General features: G+C 42.9%; 2 protein-coding genes across 2 annotated transcripts in view; one reads left to right on the top strand and one right to left on the bottom strand.

Moving 5' to 3' along the window:
- wnt10a (wingless-type MMTV integration site family, member 10a) overlaps nt 1-21,699 on the bottom strand; it is a 104,025-nt gene that overhangs the window by 53,183 nt on the left and 29,143 nt on the right. The gene's annotated exons all lie outside the window — the stretch shown is intronic.
- Nucleotides 2,131-5,705, top strand: LOC133663279 (uncharacterized protein K02A2.6-like). Its single transcript, XM_062067642.1, has 2 exons — nt 2,131-5,463; nt 5,529-5,705. The coding sequence occupies exons 1-2, from the start codon at nt 2,416-2,418 to the stop codon at nt 5,565-5,567; spliced, it is 3,087 nt and encodes a 1,028-aa protein (XP_061923626.1). The 5' UTR covers nt 2,131-2,415; the 3' UTR covers nt 5,568-5,705.

Below are 21,699 nucleotides of genomic sequence, written 5' to 3'. Positions count from 1 at the left end.
ATTCCGAGGCGCTCCCAGGCCAGCCGGGAGCCATACTCTCCCCAACGTATCTTGGGTCTTCCCCGTGGTCTCCTACTGGTCAAATTTGCCCAGGGGGCATCCTGACCAGATACCTGAACCACCTCATCTGGCTCCTCTCGACGTAGAGGAGCTTCTCAACCTATGTCAAATGGAGAATCCCAACAACTGACGGAGGAAACTAATTTTGGCCGCTTGTACCCGTGATATGTCCTTTCGGTCATAACCTAAAGTTCATGACCATTTGTGAGGATGGGAACGTAGATTGACCGGTAAATTGAGAGTTTTGCCTTCCGACTCAGCTCCTTTTTTATCACAACGGATCGATACAGTTTCTGCATCAATGCAAACGCAGCACCGATCCACCTGTCGATCTCACGATCCACTCTTCCCTCACTCGTGAACAAGACTCCGAGTTACTCGAACTCCTCCACTTGGGGCAAGATCTCTTCCCCAACCCGAAGATGGCACTCCACACTTTTCCGGGCGAGAACCGTGGACTCGTATTTGGAAGTGCTGATTTTAATCCCAGTCGCTTCACACTCGACTGCGAACCGATCCATTGAGAGCTAAAGATCCTGGCCACATGAAGCCATCAGGACCACATCATCTGCAAAAAGCAGAGATCTAATCCTGCAGCAACCAAACCAGATTTTCCCTCAACGCCCTGACTGCGCCTAGAAAAGACCACGGGCAGCCTTGGAGGAGTTCAACCATCACTGAAAACGGGTCCAACTCACTGCTAGCAATGCAAACCAAGCTCTGACACCGATTATACAGCAAACCCATCACCACAATCAGACAGTCCGATACCCCATACTCTCTGAGCAGTCCCCACAGAACTTCCCAGGGCATACAGTCCAATGCCTTCTCCAAGTCCACAAAGCACATGTAGATTGGTTGGACAAACTCACCCTCAAGGACCCTACCGAGAATATAGAGCTGGTCCACAGTTCCACGACCAAGACGAAAACCACACTGTCTTTTCCCCTTTTGAGAGGACTGGTTCCAGAGCCCTTGCTGTGCGTCAAAGTGAGACCAGTCGGAACTTCTCCACCTCACGCACCAGCTCAGGTTCATTCCCCTCCAGCGAGGGGAAGTTCCACGTCCCAAGAGCTAGATTCTGTAGCCGAGGATCGGACCACCAAGGGTCCCGCCTTCGGCTGCCGCCTATCTCACACTGCACCTGACCTTTATGCCCCTTCCTATGAGTGGTGAACCCATTGGAGGGGGTCCCACGCTGCCTCTTCGGGCTGTGCCCGGTTGGGCCCCATTGGGACAGGGCCAGCCACCAGGTGCTCACCATCGAGCCTCAACTCTGGGCCTGACTCTGAAGGGGGAGCCCAGTTGACCCACGTCCGGGTTCATCGTTTTCTCTTCTTCATAAACGTTTTCAAGCTGCTCTTTGTCTGGTCCATCACCTATGGGGACGGCGTGGCGCAGTTGGGAGAGTGGCCGTGCCAGCAACCTGAGGGGTCCTGGTTCAATCCCCACCTTCTACCAACCTCGTCACGTCCGTTGTGTACTTGAGCAAGACACTTCTTGGGTCGTGGTTAGGGCCTTGCATGGCAGCTCCCGCCGTCAGTGTGTGAATGTGTGTGTGAATGGGTGAATGTGGAAATAGTGTCAAAGCGCTTTGAGTACCTTGAAGGTAAAAAAGCGCTATACAAGTATAACCCATTTACCATTTACCTATGACCCGTTTGCCTTGGGAGACCCTACCAGGGGGCATAGCTCTCAGGATCATTGGGACACGCAAACTCCTCTACCACGATCAGGTGGCAGCTCAGAAAGGAACTCACTCTCATTCACACCTACTTTTCAAATAATTAGTTAATTAATTTGTGGTTCTGAACTATTGGACATCATCTGGAATATAAACACATGACTTTTGAAACTATTGTATTTAACTGAATTTTAATTGTCAATAAAGCATTTTTGTTTATCATTCATGTGTGATTTTTTTACTATAAACACTGCACAAATCTTTACATAACTTAAACATATATACAATACATTATTTAAAAATATAAAATTATAAATGTAGTGGTAGGCTATGCCTACATATCCCAGGGTGCTTTGGGGCTGGGGCTGACTTCCTGAATGACTAGTAAACATGACAGCAACGCTACCTCTCTGTGTCCCTGAGCCATTCTTTATACATGGTGTCAGAGAGTGAAAAAGAACTCAAAAGTTATAACTTTATACTCCTGTGAAGCGGTGGATGTTATCTCTTCATGAATATAGCCTGGAGGAAGCTCAGTGCTGACAATAAAAACGGAGATAAGTGAAGAAAAGTTGCTAAGCTAAAAAAAAAAAAAAAAAAAAAAAAAAAAAAGCCTGCGACTTGGCTGAGCTACACAAACCTTTCCTGATCGACAACTAAGGGAATATACAATGGCATCTACACAAATATCACACCCAGAACCATTTGACTTCTCAAATCCGTCAGGATGGCCAAGATGGATCAGAAGGTTTGAGAGATTTCGTGTTGTATCTGGATTAACAGAGAAAGAAGAGGAGTATCAGGTGAATTCACTTCTCTATGCTATGGGAGATGCAGCAGATGATATTTTGGCAGTTTTACCGTTGACTGATGAAAACAAAAAGAAGTATGATACAGTTAAAGAAGCATTTGAGCAGCACTGTGTGGGAAAACACAATGTGATTTTTGAAAGGGCCCAGTTTAACATGAGGTTCCAACAAGATGGAGAGAGTGCAGAAGCATTCATCACCACTGTGCACAAGTTAGCAGAACATTGTAACTATAGAGATCTGAAGGAAGAGCTAATAAGAGACAGAATTGTGGTTGGAATAAATGACAGGAGGCTGTCAGAACAGCTACAGATGGACTCAGAATTGACCCTGGTGAAGACAATACAAAGAGTGAGACAAAGTGAAACTGTTAAGAAACAACAGACATTAATGTACAACACTGCTGGAGAAGGAGACTCCAAGATAAATTTAGATGCTGTTCAGACAAGGTTTCAGCGCCTGGGGAAAAAGCCTCAACACTCAAACAAAGGCCAAAGGTCAGACACTCAAGGAGAAAAAGAGTGTGGCCGATGTGGAAAAGGACGCAGACATGCATGGAAAGACTGCCCAGCTAAAGATGTAGAATGTCGCAAGTGTCGCAAAATTGGACATTATGCAGTGGCCTGTTTCAGAGGGAAAGCAGTAAACACAGTCACAGAGTGCCAGTCAGACGGTGACAATGATCAGGAGGACTATGCTTTTCTAGGTGAGGTGCAAACACAGACTACAAGGCCTTGGATGGAAAATATACTACTCAACGGGGAAGCCATTAATTTTAAAATCGACACAGGAGCTGACGTGACATCCATACCGGAAAGTGTCTTTAAACCAACACGAGATGGCAAGTTGGAGAAACCACTTAAGAAACTGTTTGGACCGGGACGCAACCCCCTGAATGTAAAGGGCTGTTTCCAGGGGAAAATGCTGGCAAAAGGCCTCTTTACAGACCAACATGTTTATGTTGTGGCAGGACTGACACAACCACTTCTGGGACTACCAGCCATAGAGGCCATGCAACTGGTTCACAGAGCAGAGGCTGTCACAGCGACACAGCCTGAAACAGATTTCAAAGCAGCGTATCCAGCGGTGTTCCATGGGCTTGGTGAGCTGAAGGAGCCGTACCGCATAGAGCTGAAAAAAGGAGCGACACCTTATGCTCTCTCAACACCCAGACGGGTCCCACTGCCACTGAGAGAGAAAGTGCGTGAAGAACTGGATAGAATGGAAACTATGGGAGTCATATCAAAAGTGACAGAACCAACGGCTTGGTGCTCTGGAATGGTTGTGGTTCCAAAACCAAAGCAGGACAAACTCAGGATCTGTGTAGATCTCACAAAGCTAAACAAAGCAGTGAAAAGAGAACGCCATATTCTTCCTTCCGTCGACCAAACACTTGCGATGATGTCAGAGGCAAAGGTTTTCACAAAACTAGATGCTCGATCTGGATTTTGGCAAATCCCATTAACCCCAAAATCACGACCATTAACCACATTCATCACTCCTTTTGGGAGATATCTGTTCAACCGCCTGCCCTTTGGGATCAAATCCGCTCCAGAACATTTTCAAAGAAGGATGTCACAAATGTTGGAGGATTTTGAGGGCGTGCTGTGTCATGCAGATGATGTTCTTGTGTATGGCCGTGACAGACAGGAACATGACCAAAGACTGCACAGTGTGCTCCAGAAAATGCAGGAGGAAGGCCTCACTTTGAACGAGAAGTGTGAGTTTGCTAAGGAGCACATGATCTTTGTTGGTCACAAGGTTTCGGCAAAAGGCATCGAGCCCGACCCAAACAAAACAAAAGCGATTCTTCAGATGCCAGAGCCTGAATGCGCGGAGGATGTGCGCCGCCTAATAGGCATGGCAAATTACCTGTCCAAATTCTTGCCACAACTGGCTACTGTCACCGTGCCCCTGAAAGACCTACTGAGGGAGAAAAATGAGTGGGTCTGGGGGGAACCTCAACAGACTGCTTTTCAAAAGCTGAAAGAAGGACTGAGCTCACCGACAGCACTTGCTAAATATTCAAATGCAGCAGAGACTCAAGTAGCAGCAGATGCATCAGCATACGGAATAGGTGCTGTTCTCACGCAGAAACAGGCTGATGGCTCATGGCAACCAGTGACGTTTATTTCAAGAGGACTGACAGATACAGAGAAGCGCTATGCGCAGATTGAAAAGGAGGCGCTGGCAGCAACATGGGCGTGCGAAAGACTGACCTCCTACGTGCAGGGTCTACACTTCACACTCCTGACAGACCATAAGCCCCTGGTCCCACTGTTGAGCACCAGAGGTTTGGATGATCTGCCACCAAGGGTTCTGAGATTTCGTCTGCGACTCCTGAGGTATGATTATGACATTGTTCATGTCCCAGGGAAAAACCTCATCACTGCAGACACGCTGTCTAGAGCGCCGCTTCAGGACAAGATGTCACCTGGTGACTTGGAACTTGAAAGAGAGGTCCAGGTGTTTGTGAATGCTGTTGTGTCCTCACTCCCCGCTACAGACACACGATTGGAAGAAATTAAACGGGCACAACAAGCAGATGAAACATGCAAAACAGTGTCACACTACTGTCTGACAGAATGGCCGGAAAAACACACGCTGAGGCCAGACGTTGCCCCCTACTGGAAGGTCAGAGCAGACCTGTATCTTGCAGATGACCTTCTCATGAAAGGCGAGAGACTGGTGATACCACAAGCACTCAGAAGGGAGATCATGACTAAACTTCACGAAGGTCATCAAGGAATCTCCAAATGTCGCTCTAGAGCCAAGGAATCGGTATGGTGGCCTGGAATCACTGCCCACATCAGAGAGGCAGTGGACCAGTGTGAAACGTGCCAAAAATATAGAATCCAGTACAGAGAGCCGCTGATGGAGACCACAGTACCAGATCGCCCATGGCAAAAGGTGGGGATGGACCTGTTTGAATGGAGCAAAAAGACTTACCTGCTTATTGTTGATTATTTTTCTAGGTACATCGAGGTGGCAGAGCTCAGAGTTACGACATCTGAGGCCACCATTGGAGCTGTGAAAGATGCTTTTAGTCATCATGGTTACGCACAGACCGTGGTTTCTGACAATGGGCCCCAGTTTTCGTCGGAGGCATTCAGAGCATTTGCAAAAGAGTGCAGCTTCACACATGTCACGAGCAGTCCTCGCTACCCACAAGCGAATGGTGAAGCGGAGCGTGCTGTTCAAACTGTCAAGAAGCTGTGGGAAAAAGACACTGACCAAGTCAGGGCACTACTGGCATACAGAGCCACACCGCTAGAGCACGGATTCTCACCAGCGCAGTTGCTGATGGGGAGGAACCTGCGCACATCGCTGCCGCAGCCTTCAAGCAAGCTGGACCCTAAATGGCCCGAGCTGCAGGAGTTTCGCCAGAAGGATGAGGAAGGGCGACGCAAGCAAGCTGCAAACTACAACCACCACCACCGTTCCCGTGCGCTCCCAGAGCTCCCGTCTGGACAGAAAGTGTGGGTCACCACGGAAGCGACCCCTGGGACTGTATTGGGAAATGCCCACACACCAAGGTCATACTTGGTAGAGACTGACAGGGGCGTTCTGAGGAGAAACAGAATCCACCTCAGAGCCACAGGTACTCCTCCTGGACAACCACAAGTCACCAGGTCAGGCAGAGTGACAAAGGCTCCTGAGAGACTTGATTTGTAGAACTCTAAAGTATTTCAAGTTCTTGTTTGTGAAAAAAAAAAAAAAGAAAAAAAAAAAAGAAATGTAAGCGTTTTGTAGAACTCTAAAGTATTTCAAGTTCTTGTTTGTGGAAAAAAAAAAAAAAGAAGTGTAAGCGAAAGATGATTGTAATACTATGTCAGAGTTATTCATTTACAGTGGTCTAAGTTCATCTAAAATGTTTGAATAAGTTTGCTTATTAGTTTGTGTTTGAATATGTTGTTGCTGAACTAAGAAGGGGAGGTGTAGTGGTAGGCTATGCCTACATATCCCAGGGTGCTTTGGGGCTGGGGCTGACTTCCTGAATGACTAGTAAACATGACAGCAACGCTACCTCTCTGTGTCCCTGAGCCATTCTTTATACAATAAACATACTTGAACTCCATTTTTTTTTTATTGTGTCTTTTATGCAAAGCCAAATCTACTTCTGGTCGCCAATGTCATGTCTTTTGGATCATGTTTTGTTTTGTTTAGATATGTTTGGTTTATGGACTCTTTAGTTTCTGTTTACGCTCCATTGTTTTTGTTTCCATGACAACCCATTAGTTTTCACCTGTTCTCATGTCACGCACCTGTCTCACGCTTTGCACTAGCGCACCTGTCACTAATCATGTCACTGTTATTTAAGCATGCCTTTTTCTGTTGATCGTCCTGGTGACATTATCCTTACTACCTCTGCTACCTTTCATTCCAAGCCATTGTTCTCTGCACGTTTTTTCATGCCACAGTAAGTGTTGTATATTTCATGTTTATAGTTTTTGCCTTTCTGCATGTTTTTGTTTCATTAGCCAAGTTTTTGTACTTCCGCCTTGTGCGCGCTTTTCGTTTGTTCTTTTTGTTAGTGTAAAAATTAAAATGTCCTCACTTTCACGCCTTGCCCGCGCCAACTTTCCTTTGCATTCCGGGAAAACACAACACCCCAAGGTCCACGTATTGACAGCCAAGAGAAGTACAGCAGGAAGGGGATTTATATGGCCCCATTTGTCGCAGTTTACCTGACACATGAAACGTGACAAACATGGAGGGTGCACTCTCCACTTTAGCCGCCAGATGGCAGTTGAAAGTTGAATATCTTAAAATGTGTTTTGTGGCAGTTCCAACTTTGACCACAGTGTCAGCGTGGCGCTTTCCATCATTTTTAGAAGGCTGCATTGCAAAATGATTAATCCCTTAACCCCTTCCTCTCACACAAGATCCACCCAGAAATGGGGCTATATGAATCCCTTCCCTACTACACAGTAAACCCTTGTTGATTGTTGTTAACTGGTTCCAGGCCTGGTTCATGTACAAAACCCAAAACCAGTGAAGTTGGCCCGTTGTGTAATTCGTAAATAAAAACAGAATACAATGATTTGAAAAATCTTTTTCAACTTATATTCAATTGAATTGACTGCAAAGACAAAAGATTTAATGTTTGAACTGAGAAACGTAATTTTGTTTTGCAAATAATCTTTAACTTAGAATTTAATGGCAGCAACACGTTGCAAAAATGTTGGCACATTGGCATTTTTACCACTGTGTTACATGGCCTTTCCTTTTAACAACACTCAGTAAACGTTTGGAAACTGAGGAGAACAATTTTTGAAGCTTTTCAGGTGGAATTCTTTCCAATTCTTGCTTGATGTACAGCTTAAGTTGTTCAACAGTCCGGGGTCTCCATTGTGGTATTTTACGCTTCATAATGCGCCACACATTTTTAATGGGAGACAAGTCTGGACTACAGGCAGGCCAGTCTAGTACCCGCACTCTTTTATTACAAAGCCACGCTGTTGTAACACGTGGCTTGGCATTGTCTCGCTGAAATAAGCAGGGGCGTCCATGATAACGTTGCTTGCATGGCAACATATGTTGCTCCAAAACCTGTACGTACCCTTCAGCATTAATAGTGTGTTCACAAATGTGTAAGTTACCCATGCCTTTGGCACTAATACACCCCCATACCATCACAGATGCTGGCTTTTGAACTTTGCACCTATACCAATCCGGAAGGTTCTTTTCCTCCTTCTTCCGGAGGACAAGACGTCCACAGTTTCCAAAAAACAATTTGAAATGTGGACTCGTCAGACCACAGAACACTTTTCCACTTTGCATCAGTCCATCTTAGATGAGCTCGAGCCCAGTGAAGCCGGCGGCGTTTCTGGGTGTTGTTGATAAATGGCTTTGGCTTTGCTTAGTATAGTTTTAACTTGCATTTACAGATGTAGCGACAAATTGTAGTTACTGACAGTGGTTTTCTGAAGTGTTTCTGAGCCCATGTGGTGATATCCTTTAAACACTGATGTCGATTTTTTATGCAGGACAGCCTGAGGGATCGAAGGTCACGGGCTTAGCCGCTTATGTGCAGTGATTTCTCCAGATTTTCTGAACCTTTTGATGATATAACAGACTGTAGATGGTGAAATCCCTAAATTCCTTGCAGTATCTCATTGAGAAATGTTGTTCTTAAACTGTTCGACAATTTGCTCACGCATTTCTTCACAAAGTGGTGACTCTCGCCCCATCCTTGTTTGTGAATGACCGAGCGTTTCATGGAAGCTGCTTTTATAACCAATCATGGCACTAACCTGTTCCCAATCAGCCTGTTCACCTGGGGAATGTTCCAAATAAATGTTTGGTGAGCATTGCTCAACTTTCTCAGTCTTTTTTGCCACTTGTGCCAGCTTTTTTGAAACATGTTGCAGGCATCAAATTCCAAATGAGCTAATATTTGCAAAAAATAACAAAGTTTTCCATTTCGAATGTTAAGTATCTTGTCTTTATAGTCTATTCAATTGAATATAGGTTGAAAAGGATTAGCAAATCATTGTATTTTGTTTTTATTTACAATTTACACAACGTGCCAACTTACTGGTTTTGGGTTTTGTAAATTAATTTCCACAAAGTAGGAATTAATCACAATTAAAAACATGTTTACAACTTTTTTAATGTGTTTTTTACAGCCCCTTAAACATTAAATAACAGCCAAATTGTCACCTTTACAAGCCGCAAACGTCAAAGCTCAATGTGGCAAGGGACGACTAGGCTGCAGTCAGCCCTAGCGCCTAGCGTGTTAAATGAGTATTATTAAAGACGGGGCCACAAACAAACTCTTTTTTTAAGGCCACAAAAAACCTGGGCACGATTTAAGAATAAACAAAAAAATCAATCACTCTCATTCACACCGACATTTCAAACATGCATGTTTTTCCGACTGAGGGAGTTAACCCAAAGTACCCAAAGTAAAGTCATGTAAGGGCAAGGAGAACATGGAAACTCCAAACAGGCTTGAATAAACGCAGATTAAAACACAAAAACCTCCTTGCTGTTGGGCAACAGGGCTTGTCACTCAACCACTGTGCCCAGGAACAGTTTTGACAGAAAAAAAATTAACTGACACGCCATGTGGTTTGTGTCACACAAAATGCCAGCAGAAACTGCCTGGAAAAGAGCAGGCAATATTGCAAGAACTGTTGCTAAATATGACAAGCTGCTATAGAGGCCAAAAACACAATATCTCCCGAGCATATTCCACAGTTTTTCGTATTTTTTGTCCCAGAATTTGATAAAACTGCTGGGCTAACCGGAGGTATGCTCATTCCATCATTGTGCTGTCATTATATTATTTTGTTTTCGTATAGATTACTTGTATTTTTTGCCTCACTGTCATGAGGGGTGATAACGTTAACGCATGTAAGCATTCGATATATTATAAAAATGATCACTGACATCATTTATGAATGCGGATTAATCGGACATGCTCCTTTAGCTTAAAGGCCTACTGAAACCCACTACTACCGACCACGCAGTCTGATAGTTTATATATCAATGATGAAATCTTAACATTGCAACACATGCCAATGCGGCCCCCCTATAAAGTGCAATTTTAAATTTTCCGCTAAACTTCCGGTTGAAAACGTCTATACATGATGACGTATGTGCGTGACGTCAATCGTTGAAACGGAAGTATTGGGACCCCATTGAATCCAATACAAAAAAGCTCTGTTTTCATCTCAAAATTCCACAGTATTCTGGACATCTGTGTTGGTGAATCTTTTGCAATTTGTTTAATGAACAATGAAGACTGCAAAGAAGAAAGTTGTAGGTGGAATCGGTGTATTAGCAGCTGGCTGTAGCAACACAACCAGGAGGACTTTGACTTGGATAGCAGACGCGCTAGCCGACGCTAGCCGCCGCTAGCCGCCGACCGCACGGATGATCAGGTCAAGTCCTTCGTCCTTCCGTCGATCGCTGGAACGCAGGTGAGCACGGGTGTTGATGAGCAGATGGCTGGCGTAGGTGGAGCGCTAATGTTTTTATCATAGCTCTGTGAGGTCCCGTTGCTAAGTTAGCTTCAATGGCGTCGTTAGCAACAGCATTGTTAAGCTTCGCCAAGCTGGGAATTATTAACCGTTTAGGTACATGTCCATGGTTTAATAGTATTGTTGATCTTCTGTCTATCCTTCCAGTCAGGGATTTATTTATTTTGTTTCTATCTGCATTTGAGCTCGATGCTATCACGTTAGCTCAGTAGCTAAAGAGCTTCGCCGATGTATTGTCGTGGAGAAAAAAGTCACTGTGAATGTCCATTTAGCGTTCTCGACTCTCATTTTCAAGAGGATATAGTATCCGAGGTGGTTTAAAATACAAAGCCGTGATCCACAATAGAAAAAGGAGAAAGTATGGAATCCAATGAACCCTTGTACATAAGTTACGGTCAGAGCGAAAAAAGATATGTCCTGCACTGCACTCTAGTCCTTCACTCTCACGTTCCTCATCCACAAATCTTTCATCCTCGCTCAAATTAATGGGGTAATCGTCGCTTTCTCGGTCCGAATCGCTCTCGCTGCATTGTAAACAATGGGAAAATTTGACGAGTCCTTCCTCCGGAGACGTCACGCTACTTCCGGTATAGGCAAGGCTTTTTTTTATCAGCGACCTTTATCGTCGTTGTTCTCTACTAAATCCTTTCAGCAAAAATATGGCAATATCGCGAAATTATCAAGTATGACACATAGAATGGTTCTACTATCCCTGTTTAAATAAATAAAAATCATTTCAGTAGGCCTTTAAGCGCTTAAGCAACTAGGGAAAGCAGGGGTCGGCGACCCAAATGTTGAAAGAGCCATATTGGATCAAAAATACAAAAAAACAATCTGTCTGGAGCCACAAAAAATTAAAAACCTTAAACAAGTGTTATAATGCAGGCAACACATGATGTAAGTGTCTATATTAGCTATATAAGCCTACTATCAAAGGCTGACGCAAATCTTTGTTGACAGAAATGTATTTTAATTTGTATTCTACACATTTTTGCAACATTGTAAATCATTAGTAAAATGGAGGCTTCCCACAGGATGAGATAACTTCTGGAAATTACTGGCTCAAAATGGCCAAAGGTATAGATGTGTGTCCAAGTTTAGGGAAACGGCAGGCTGTCTTCTTCTAAAGGATTTATTACAATCTTTGCTAGCTGGGTAACGTTTGCTGTGGTCTGGAACAACATGGCACACAAACAGCACTTTACAATCAGTAAAGCAGCCAAAATGACAAACAGATAATTTGTCATGAGGCATGCAAAAGTAAATTAAATACACAGAAGACATAAGTAAAGGAAATTAAATGAGCTCAAATATACCTACAAACGAGGCATAATGATGCAATATGTACATACAGCTAGCCTAAATCGCATGTTAGCATCGATTAGCTTGCAGTCAAGCATTGACCAAATATGCCTGATAAGCACTCCAGCAAATCAATAACATCAACAAAGCTCACCTTTGTGCGTTCACGCACAGCATAAAACGTTTGGTGGACAAAATGAGACAAAGAAGGAGTGGCATAAAACACGTCTTTCTGTGGCAGCATCGGAGAAAGTTGTCCATGTAAACAAACTACGATGAGTTCAAGGATCGCTGAAACTAGTAGGACAAAACGGTGCTTGCCAAATACTCTCATCAGTGAAGCATGTATAACATATACAGTGGGATTTCTAACAACTGGGAAGGTTTGTGTCATGTTTGTTATCCTACAGAAAATATATTAAAACAAAAAATAAATTTTCACACATCTCTAAAAGAGGTATAGGGAGCCACTAGGGAAGTACTAAAGAGCCACATGCGACTCTGGAGCCGCGGGTTGCTGACCTTCGGGTTAAAGGAAGAGTCGCGGATAAAGAGAGCATGGCCAATTATATAACAGGCGACATGTTTGCTACCAAATACGTGTGCGGCTGTGCCCGGAAGCATGCATTGCGGTCTTTCTGACGTTAGTTTAATTCCCGGTTCTGTTTTTAACTTGTTAAAAGTTAAAGTTAAAGTACCAATGATTGTCACACACACGCTAGGTGTGGTAAAATTATTCTCTGCATTTGATGTGGCCGTATTTGATGCACCGCGCTGTATACATTCATGCAGTGTTTAGTGACCAGCAAGCTGTCTAACACGCTGCAGACGGCTACATAAATGTAAAGAATGCACAGCACGATCAAAAGAAAAACATTACTACCCTCATTTTGACAAAATCATAATGAGCTTTGGACCAACAATTACAGAGAAATTGTGACTTTTGTGTGAAGTACAGTATGTCAGCTGAGGTTGCTGCCTATATATGTATATACAGTATATACTGTATGTATGTATATGTATGTATGCATATAAGTGTATATACTGTATATGTGTGTGTGTGTATGTATGTATATACACTACCAATCAAAAGGTTGGGGTCACATTGAAATGTCCTTATTTTTGAAGGAAAAGCACTGTACTTTTCAATGAAGATAACTTTAAACTAGTCTTAACTTTAAAGAAATACACTCTATACATTGCTAATGTGGTAAATGACTATTCTAGCTGCAAATGTCTGGTTTTTGGTGCAATATCTACCTAGGTGTATAGAGGCCCATTTCCAGAAACTATCACTCCAGTGTTCTAATGGTACAATGCGTTTGCTCATTGGCTCAGAAGGCTAATTGATGATTAGAAAACCCTTGTGCAATCATGTTCACACATCTGAAAACAGTTTAGCTCGTTACAGAAGCTACAAAACTGACCTTCCTTTGAGCAGATTGAGTTTTTGGAGCATCACATTCGTGGGGTCTATTAAACGCTCAAAATGGCCAGAAAAAGAGAACTTTCATCTGAAACTCGACAGTCTATTCTTGTTCTTAGAAATTAAGGCTATTCCACAAAATTGTTTGGGTGACCCCAAACTTTTGAACGGTAGTGTATGTATATCTATATATGTGTGTGTGTGTGTGTGTGTATATATATATATATATATATATATATATATATATATATATATATATATATATATATATATATATATATATATATATATATATATATATATATATGCATCTCAACTTCTAAGTACCTTAGTTAGGAGTACCTCAACTCACAAGTATTTTGAGATACGAGCTGCCTCTACGTTTTTTGTTTATTACTTGAACAAACTACTGCAGTTTTTTGTAGTACATTCCATTGTACTATGAAAACTGTATTCATCCTTGTGGGGAGATTTAAGTAGCAGCAACAGAAAAAAGGACAATAAACAATCGCACAGTTAAATAAGATCCAATAAAAATAGAGTACAGAAACTAATACTGTATATTCAGTATAAAGCAACTGTTGGTTATGATAATACAGACTATTGACTGTCTATTATTTGTGATTTTTCACATTATTTTATATCTAAACCATTGTTATTATTTTTTAAAAGCATGTTATATGTTGAAAATGTGGTGTTTTTTTTTAATTAATTTTTTATCGGATGGAGGGTCATGGTCGTGGAACCAATTGAGCTGGTAAGTTGGCGTACCACTGTAAAGCATTTTAGAAATGTTCATGTCAAAATATTTTAAAACATTTTTTATTAAAAAATATGCAAGCAAGTAATTTACTGGGATCAATCGGGATTAATTGAAACCAAAGCGTGCTTAATCAGGTTTTAAAAATTCATTTATATTAAAAATGTTAACAAAAATAAAATAAAGTCAAATAGAATACTTCTAAAATCACGGATTTACCTAAAAACCTGACATGCATAATGTGAGTTTTCAGTAGGATAATGTGTAGCCAGAGCAAATTAACCTTCTGTTTTGTTCAGGAACAAATAATGTAATTCACTGGTGAATTCCAAAATCAACAAAAAACAGGATAACATCTGGAACAATGGCAATTTTAGTGTTGCTTTGTCTCTGTGGAGCAGCTGAGCTAGAACAGATCTTCAGCAGTCCTATATGGGGACACGCAACAGAAATACACATTGTTCCAAAGACAAACTGTGACTCTGTCTGGGTATCCTTTTCCATCATTAAGAGGATATTCAGTCACCAGCCAGCTGTTAACATGTGCTCTGATTAAGTCAATTTTAGCATGGTTGCATCAAAGTTCATACTGTGTCATTTCACTGAAGATGTCTTCGTGGGTCTTTCAAACACTTAATGCATCCATAGCTTGTCATTCTTCCTACAATCTCTCTGTCATAATTGTCTATAACAGTATTTTTTTCCTGAAAGGTCTTTGTTAAAGAACCAGTATTTCTTAAGCCATTCTGTAAACAATGTGAATGCCATAGTCATAAAATGACTTTTAGAGTTACAGTATGATGTGACAAAGCAGTGTTTTTCAACCTTTTTTGAGCCAAGGCACATTTTTTTCATTGAAAAAATCCGAAGGCACACCACCAGCAGAAACCATTAAAAAATGATTAAAAACTCGATACTGACAATACAAAGTCGTCGTCGCATTTGTTGAATATGAATTTAAACCATAACCAACCATGCATCAATATACTTGTCTCAAAGTACTGTCACGACCTGTCACATCACTTCGTGACTTATTTTGAGTTTTTTGGTGTTTTCCTGTTTTCCTGTCTTGCGCTCCTATTTTGGTGGCTTTTCCTGTTTGGTTTCCTGTTGCAGTTTCATGTCTTGCTTTGAGCGCTATTCCCCGCACCTGCTTTGTGTTAGCAATCAAGACTATTTCAGTTGTTGCTATCCTTCCTTGTGTGGACATTGTTGTCATGTTATGTACGGATGTACATTGTGGACGCCATCTCTGCTCCACACGCTGTAAGTCTTTGCTATCGTCCAGCATTCTGTTTTTCTTTACTTTGTAGCCAGTTCAGTTGTAGTTTCGTTCTGCATAGCCATCCCTAAGCTTCAATGCATTTTTTTAGGGACACTCACCTTTTGTTTTTTTTTGGTTTAAGCATTAGATACCTTTTTACCTGCACACTGCCTCCCGCTGTCGTCTTCATATTGTGATCACGACAAACCATGTTTCCAACATCTACAAAGCAATTTGCTACCTGCTGCCACCTACTGATATGGAAGAGAATAACATAGTTACTCTGCCGAGCTCTAGACAGCACTGACACTCAACAACGGCACATTATTTGCGGATTATAATTACTGGTTTTCCCCAAAAAATGTTTAACCCAAATAGGTGAAATTGCATCATCTCTCACGGCACACCAGACTGTATCTCACGTTACTGCGGCACAGTGGTTGAAAAACACTGCTCTAGAAATTGGGCCAATGGGTTATGGTTGGACAGCAGGGTCAAAATGAAGTTGTGAGCATACTGTGGAACCTGAAGGGTCCAATACAACCCAGTCAACGTGTTCGGATTTGGAATGATTTTTCTGAGTTCCCAAAACGTTCTTAATATATTCATAACTTCTGTAATCCATATGCAGTGATACCTAGGCAAATTAGTTCAATTGGTTCTGTGACAGAGCTTGTAACCTGAAATACTCTCATCTCAAATCTCCGTCCCCTATTGAAATTAATTGCCCCTTAAAAACACCACAATTTCAACACGTAGCTATAACAATACAAACAACTACAGTAGTTTTATAAAGCAATGTATGATAATAGGGATGTAACGATTAATCTTATATATCAATTTATATTCCTGAGATTCAACTACTTTGATATGTGCTCGACAAGTTGGCCTTCCGGAAGATAGGTATCGATCCAACTTTGTTTTAAAAGGCAATGTATCAGTTGTATTGAAAATAGAAAAAAGAAAACATTTAAGAACGGCAGACTTTATTTGAAGTTGATGACGTCATATCCGTTTTTCTTCTTGGCGGCTTAATTCACTCGATGGTCGAGCAGCTTGAGCGAAGCGTTAAAACAAGTGAGAGTGAGTGTAGAGTTTGAGCAGAAAATGCCAAATTGCTGTTATGTTCTTTGGTGTTCCAATTGTTCAAATAGAGAGATAGGAAAGAGCTTGCATAGAGTCCTGAAAGAAATGGTCCATAAAGGTAATAAAGTCAGGGGGAAAACAAAAGTGCGTCCAAGGAAATGGCTCTTAAAAATATCACTTTCATCATCTTGTGGAATGCAATCCGACCATGCTTGTGTCTGCAGAGATCGCTTTGTAAAATGTTTGTTTGAACATTTGATTTGTTTGAGAAACTTTCTTTGATACAATACAAGTTTATTCTCTACTATGTTGTTTGATAGCAGAATTAAATGTAAGAAAAGGACAAAAGATCACATTAGTTGGTGTTCTTTTGTGGTCGCTATGCTTAAATATTGTGGAGTTGAAACTCAGTGTGAATGAAGTGTCCCTGCCCTGGAAGTAAGGAGCTGTCTCCTCCTTAATCTTACTCCTTGGTGAAGTACCAGAAAGAACTACATTTCCCAGAACACCAAGGTCAAGATGGCCACCAATTGGCTGATTCAAGGCAGCTGTTAAGGAATGGTGGTGCTGTCTCATTTCATGCAAGCAAGCAGAGCGGCAAGACGCAAAAATCTACAAGATCCATCTTTAAAAGACTTCCAACACACCAATGGTCGGTGAATATACCCACTTTGCAATATGCTGAAATGCTTATTTGTTAAAACTCACCTTGACATGTTGGTTTACTTACCTGTCTTAAATTGTTTTTAGTTTGAACCACAGCAAATTTACTCCAACCTTGAGCATTGATTGCATCTGGGTATTTTCTTACTGTTTGATAATTAAAAAGCTTGAGTTAATTGAATTGTTAAATAAGCTCAATTTAAAGGGATAAAAAGTCAAAGATTATGGTTCAAAGTTAAAAGTAATAAAGATAAAAGCAAAGTTGAAGGATAAAAATGTTAAAACTTTTGCTTAAAGTTAAGCTAATTATACTTACCTTTATACTTACCTTACTAATTAAGCTACCTTATTAATTAAGCTAATTATACTTACCTTTTACTTACCTTTACTCCGTTTGGTGGATTTACTCAGTTCCATCATGGTAATGAATTTACATGATTGATTACTTAATTGCATGATTAGTTAAATGATTAATTGAGTGAACGATTAAGTAATTAAACGATTGATTGATTAAATTAAATGATCAATTAATTTTGACTTCTTTAAAGTGACTAAAACTACTTTTCTGATTTACTTGTTTCATTTTACTGAAACTGGTTAATTTGACAGTGCATTCACATGCATTTAATCTAAGTGTCTAGAGTCCTTTTGAAAAGTAATGTTAGATAATTTAAAAGTTTAAACAATGGTATTTAAAAGTTTGCAAATTTAACTTTAAAAATAATACCTGTTTGAGTCAGTTGAATTTGAACCTTTTTGTAAATACCTGTACATATATTGTTTTTCCATTGTTAACACTTGTGTTCGAAGGTTAACAACCTGATTGAATGAAGATCAACAGAAAAGAAACCAACAAAGCCAAAAAGTTGGATAAATAAAGTTGATCAATTGGAAATCCGAGTTGTCCTGGTGTCCTTTACGGAGTCAATAAGTGGAACTTGACAGTTGTTAACCACGGACCAGCCCTGGACAGTGAAGATCAAAGGCCTCAAGACCCAGGGGAGCTGTGGACGCCGGAGAAAACGGGATAAAGATGGCCGAAGAGGTATTGGGGAAGACTGCCGTGATCCTCAAGCAGGAGAGGACGACAGCCAAGAGGAACCTGACCAGAGTGGCCAACCTGATCTCCAGAGGAGCAGGCACCATGCTGCAATCCGAACTAAAAGAGGAGTTTGCCAAGTTTGCCGACCGTTTCACATCACTGCTGGATGCCAACGAGGACTTCAAGATTGGCCTGGAGGCTGACGTCAAGAAGGATGACCCAGATGGGGAGCTCGAGAAACAGCAGGAGGATGACATCCGAGCAACTATAAAAGATGCCGAAGATAAGATGGCAGAAATCAAGGACATTGTCCAGACCAACCTGTGGGGAAGATACGGGAAGACTGAGCTGAAGGCAGCGATTTCCGAGGCAGAGGACGCCATTCAAAGGGCTGAAAATGTAGCAGTTGAAAGCAACAACGTGGAAGGCTATGACGTTTACCTCACCCTGCTGAATGAGACGGTGAGTGTTACCATCCATACCATGGCCCATTGGGAGAAATGGATCCCTCAGCACTTAAAGGACGAGATGGATGACAAACTAACACAAGTGAAAGCAGCTCACTACAGGCTCAAGTTGAGGAAAGCTGAATTCGCCACATCCAGGAGGCTGGCTGATCAAGGTGCAGGAGGACGACCTGGCCAACCAACACATCCCATTGTGAGGATAAAGCCTACATCCCTACCAGTCTTCCATGGGAGCAAAATAGACTTTCACAGGTGGAAGAAGGATTGGGAGAGCCTCCAGAAACAAGGGGAGCCGACTGGATCACCAGAGGTAAAGAAGATCCAGCTGTTGGAGAGCGTCAGTGATTCCATTGCCAAGGAACTAAGACTGTCCACCTACACCACAGCAACAGATATCTTCAGGGTCCTCGAAAACAGGTACGGCAACAAATCAACGATCACAGTCGAAATCTTGGAAGCGCTGGACAAGATGGCACAAGTCAAGGGGAACCAGCCCAGGAAGGTCATTGACCTAATACAAGCTGTGGAGAAGGCCCTGGCTGACCTGACGGAGCTAGGAAACTCTGGAGCCATCAGAAACCCCCTCGTCATCAGGTCGATTGAAAGCAAGTTACCAGATTTCATAAAAAGAGACTGGCTGATGTATATGGTTGAGCCCACCAACCGTGTAACCCCAGACAACCATTTTGATATGCTCCTAAAGTTCCTAAAGAGCCAGGAGGAAATACTGGAACGACTCGAGCAACTAAAGCTGGTGGACAAAGCGGAAGAAGCAGACAGGAAGAAGCCAGAAAGAAAGTTTGCATCTACCAGGGCTACGAGTAAAGATGGTGACGAGGTCTGTGGCATTTGTGGTGGTGGTGGGCACACCAACAAGATCTACTTTTGCAAGAAGTTTAAAGGCTTGAAGCTACATGAGAAGAAAATGGCCCTGAAGAAGCTGGGAGCGTGCAGGAAGTGTCTTGGGTATCACGACGCAGGTGGCTACTGCAGAGACACCTTCCTATGCGGAAACCAAGACTGCAAAAGGGCAAGCGGCACACCTGACCACCACTACTTCCTATGCCCAACAGCAGAGGCCAGAAGAGAAGGAAGCAAAGGTGCAAAAGGAGGAAAAGAAGGAAAAGGTAAATTCACTGAGGAACAGGAGGCCTTCTTGTCACAACTTGCCCCAGAACTGGCAGAGAAGGGCAGAAAGGCATTCTCAAACCGAGCCTCAATGACTCTCAAATCAGCGGGCCAGTCTGAACTGCTGAAGGAAACTGGGCTGGCTGAGTTACCAGTGATGATGATGTTGATGATGGTCACAGCTAACGCAGGTCAGAAGATTGGCACACTTATAGACCTGGCATCCGACACAAATTACATCACTCACAAAGCTGCCGAAAGACTTGGCCTGAGAAGTGAAGACATAGCGCTGGTCGTACATGGAGTTGGAGGCATGACAATGAAAGTCAGGACGAAAAGGTACCTCCTGAAGGTCCGAGTCAAGACTCCCAAGGGGACTGAGCGAGCACATCAACTGGTCTGCTATGGCCTGGAGCAAATTGCAAAGGTCCATCAAGCAACTGAACCCGAAAAGTTGAAAAGCTTCTTCCCAGATGTCCAGCTTGAGGAGTTAGAAAGACCAGAGGAAGTCGAGCTCCTCATAAGCCATCGCGAGGGACGACTCGCACCCCAAAGACTAAAAGTCATCGGTGACCTTGTCCTATGGGAGAGCCCCCTGGGCAAAACAGTCGGTGGAGCACACCCTGACTTGCTCGAAGAAGTGGAGGTGGCAGCATATGAGTCAAGAACCCACTTTGCCCGCTCCATGAGAACCGCTGCTGTCCGATACCAAGAGATCACAGTCCCAGCGTCTGAGCCAGGCCGGCTACAGCAGGACGATGTGGCCCACGCAACTACATCTGCCAGTAACCGTGAATTTCTTGATTGGTGGCACTGGGACAGCATCGGAGCTGCATGTGAGCCGAAATGTGGAAGCTGCCGGTGTGGAAACTGTCCTCCAGGAGGAAAGGACATGACCCTGGCGGAGGAGAGGGAGTTTGAGATCATTAAAGGAGGACTCACCTACAAGATGAAGGACTCTCACTCCTCAACTCCACACTGGGATGCCAAATATCCCTGGACTGAAAATCCAGCCTCTCTCCCCAACAACAAAAGAGCAGTCCAAGCTTGCTTCTTGAGAATGGAAAAGCAACTGAGCAAAGACCCAGACTGGAAAGTTGCATATTCCACCCAGATCCATGAAATGGTCCAAAGAGGCGCAGCCATAAAACTCACCAATGAAGTCATGGAGAGGTGGAAAGGACCAGTTTGGTATGTCAGCCACTTGGTGGCGCCAAATCCCCATTCAGTGACTACACCAGTTCGTATTGTCTGGAACAGCAGCCAAAAATACAACGGAGTGAGCATGAATGATCTTCTCCTAAAAGGACCAGATGTTCTCAACCCCATCAGAGCTGTCCTGCTCCGATTCAGAGAAGGAGTGAACGCAGCTCTGGGCGACATCAGAAAGATGTATAACTCTGTCTGGTTGGAAGAGCGAGAGATGCATCTGCACAGGTTCCTGTGGAGAGACAGCCCAGAAGAGGAAATCAGTGAGTATGCCGTCACCAGAGTCAATATGGGCGACAAACCTGCTGGCTGCATTGCTCAATTGGCCATGAGGGAAACTGCAAGTCTGCCCAACTTCACTCACCTGCAGGATGAACGCAGAGTCATTGAAGAAGACAGCTACGTGGATGACCTGTTGACCTCCCACAATGACCTGAACAGACTTGACCAAATCACAGCTGGAGTTGAAGAGGTCCTAAAGGCTGGAGGCTTCTTCCTCAAACCATGGGTCAGGTCAGGGCAAAGTGGGAGGAAAGAAACTGAAGCGGATGTCCTAAAGCCAGAGCAAGGAAACACCTTGATTCTTCCAAACCAAATAAGAGAAGGAGAGAACAAAGCCCTGGGCATCGGCTACCAGGTGGACAAAGACAAACTGTACATGCTGACGGCGGTTAACTTTTCCAATAGGAAGAAAAAGATGAGAGTTGGCAAAGATCTTCTTGAAGAGGAGGTGAGAGCTGAAACGCCTAACCCACTGACGAGGAGAGCTCTCCTAAGCCAAGTTGCTGCACTGTACGACCCAATCGGC

This window comes from Entelurus aequoreus, linkage group LG13 (assembly GCF_033978785.1).
Source record: "Entelurus aequoreus isolate RoL-2023_Sb linkage group LG13, RoL_Eaeq_v1.1, whole genome shotgun sequence".
In the NCBI taxonomy this organism is placed as follows: Eukaryota; Metazoa; Chordata; class Actinopteri; order Syngnathiformes; family Syngnathidae; genus Entelurus; species Entelurus aequoreus.
The sequence above is the reverse complement of the archived record's forward strand: the minus strand, read 5'-3'. Positions and strand labels throughout refer to the sequence as shown.

Bases quoted from the DNA above. Each gene is read 5' to 3' on its own strand.
- LOC133663279 (XM_062067642.1), top strand. From the start codon at position 2,416: ATGGCATCTACACAAATATCACACCCAGAACCATTTGACTTCTCAAAT. The intron at 5,464-5,528 runs GTGGGGATGGAC...TTATTTTTCTAG, and splicing joins CAGATCGCCCATGGCAAAAG to GTACATCGAGGTGGCAGAGC.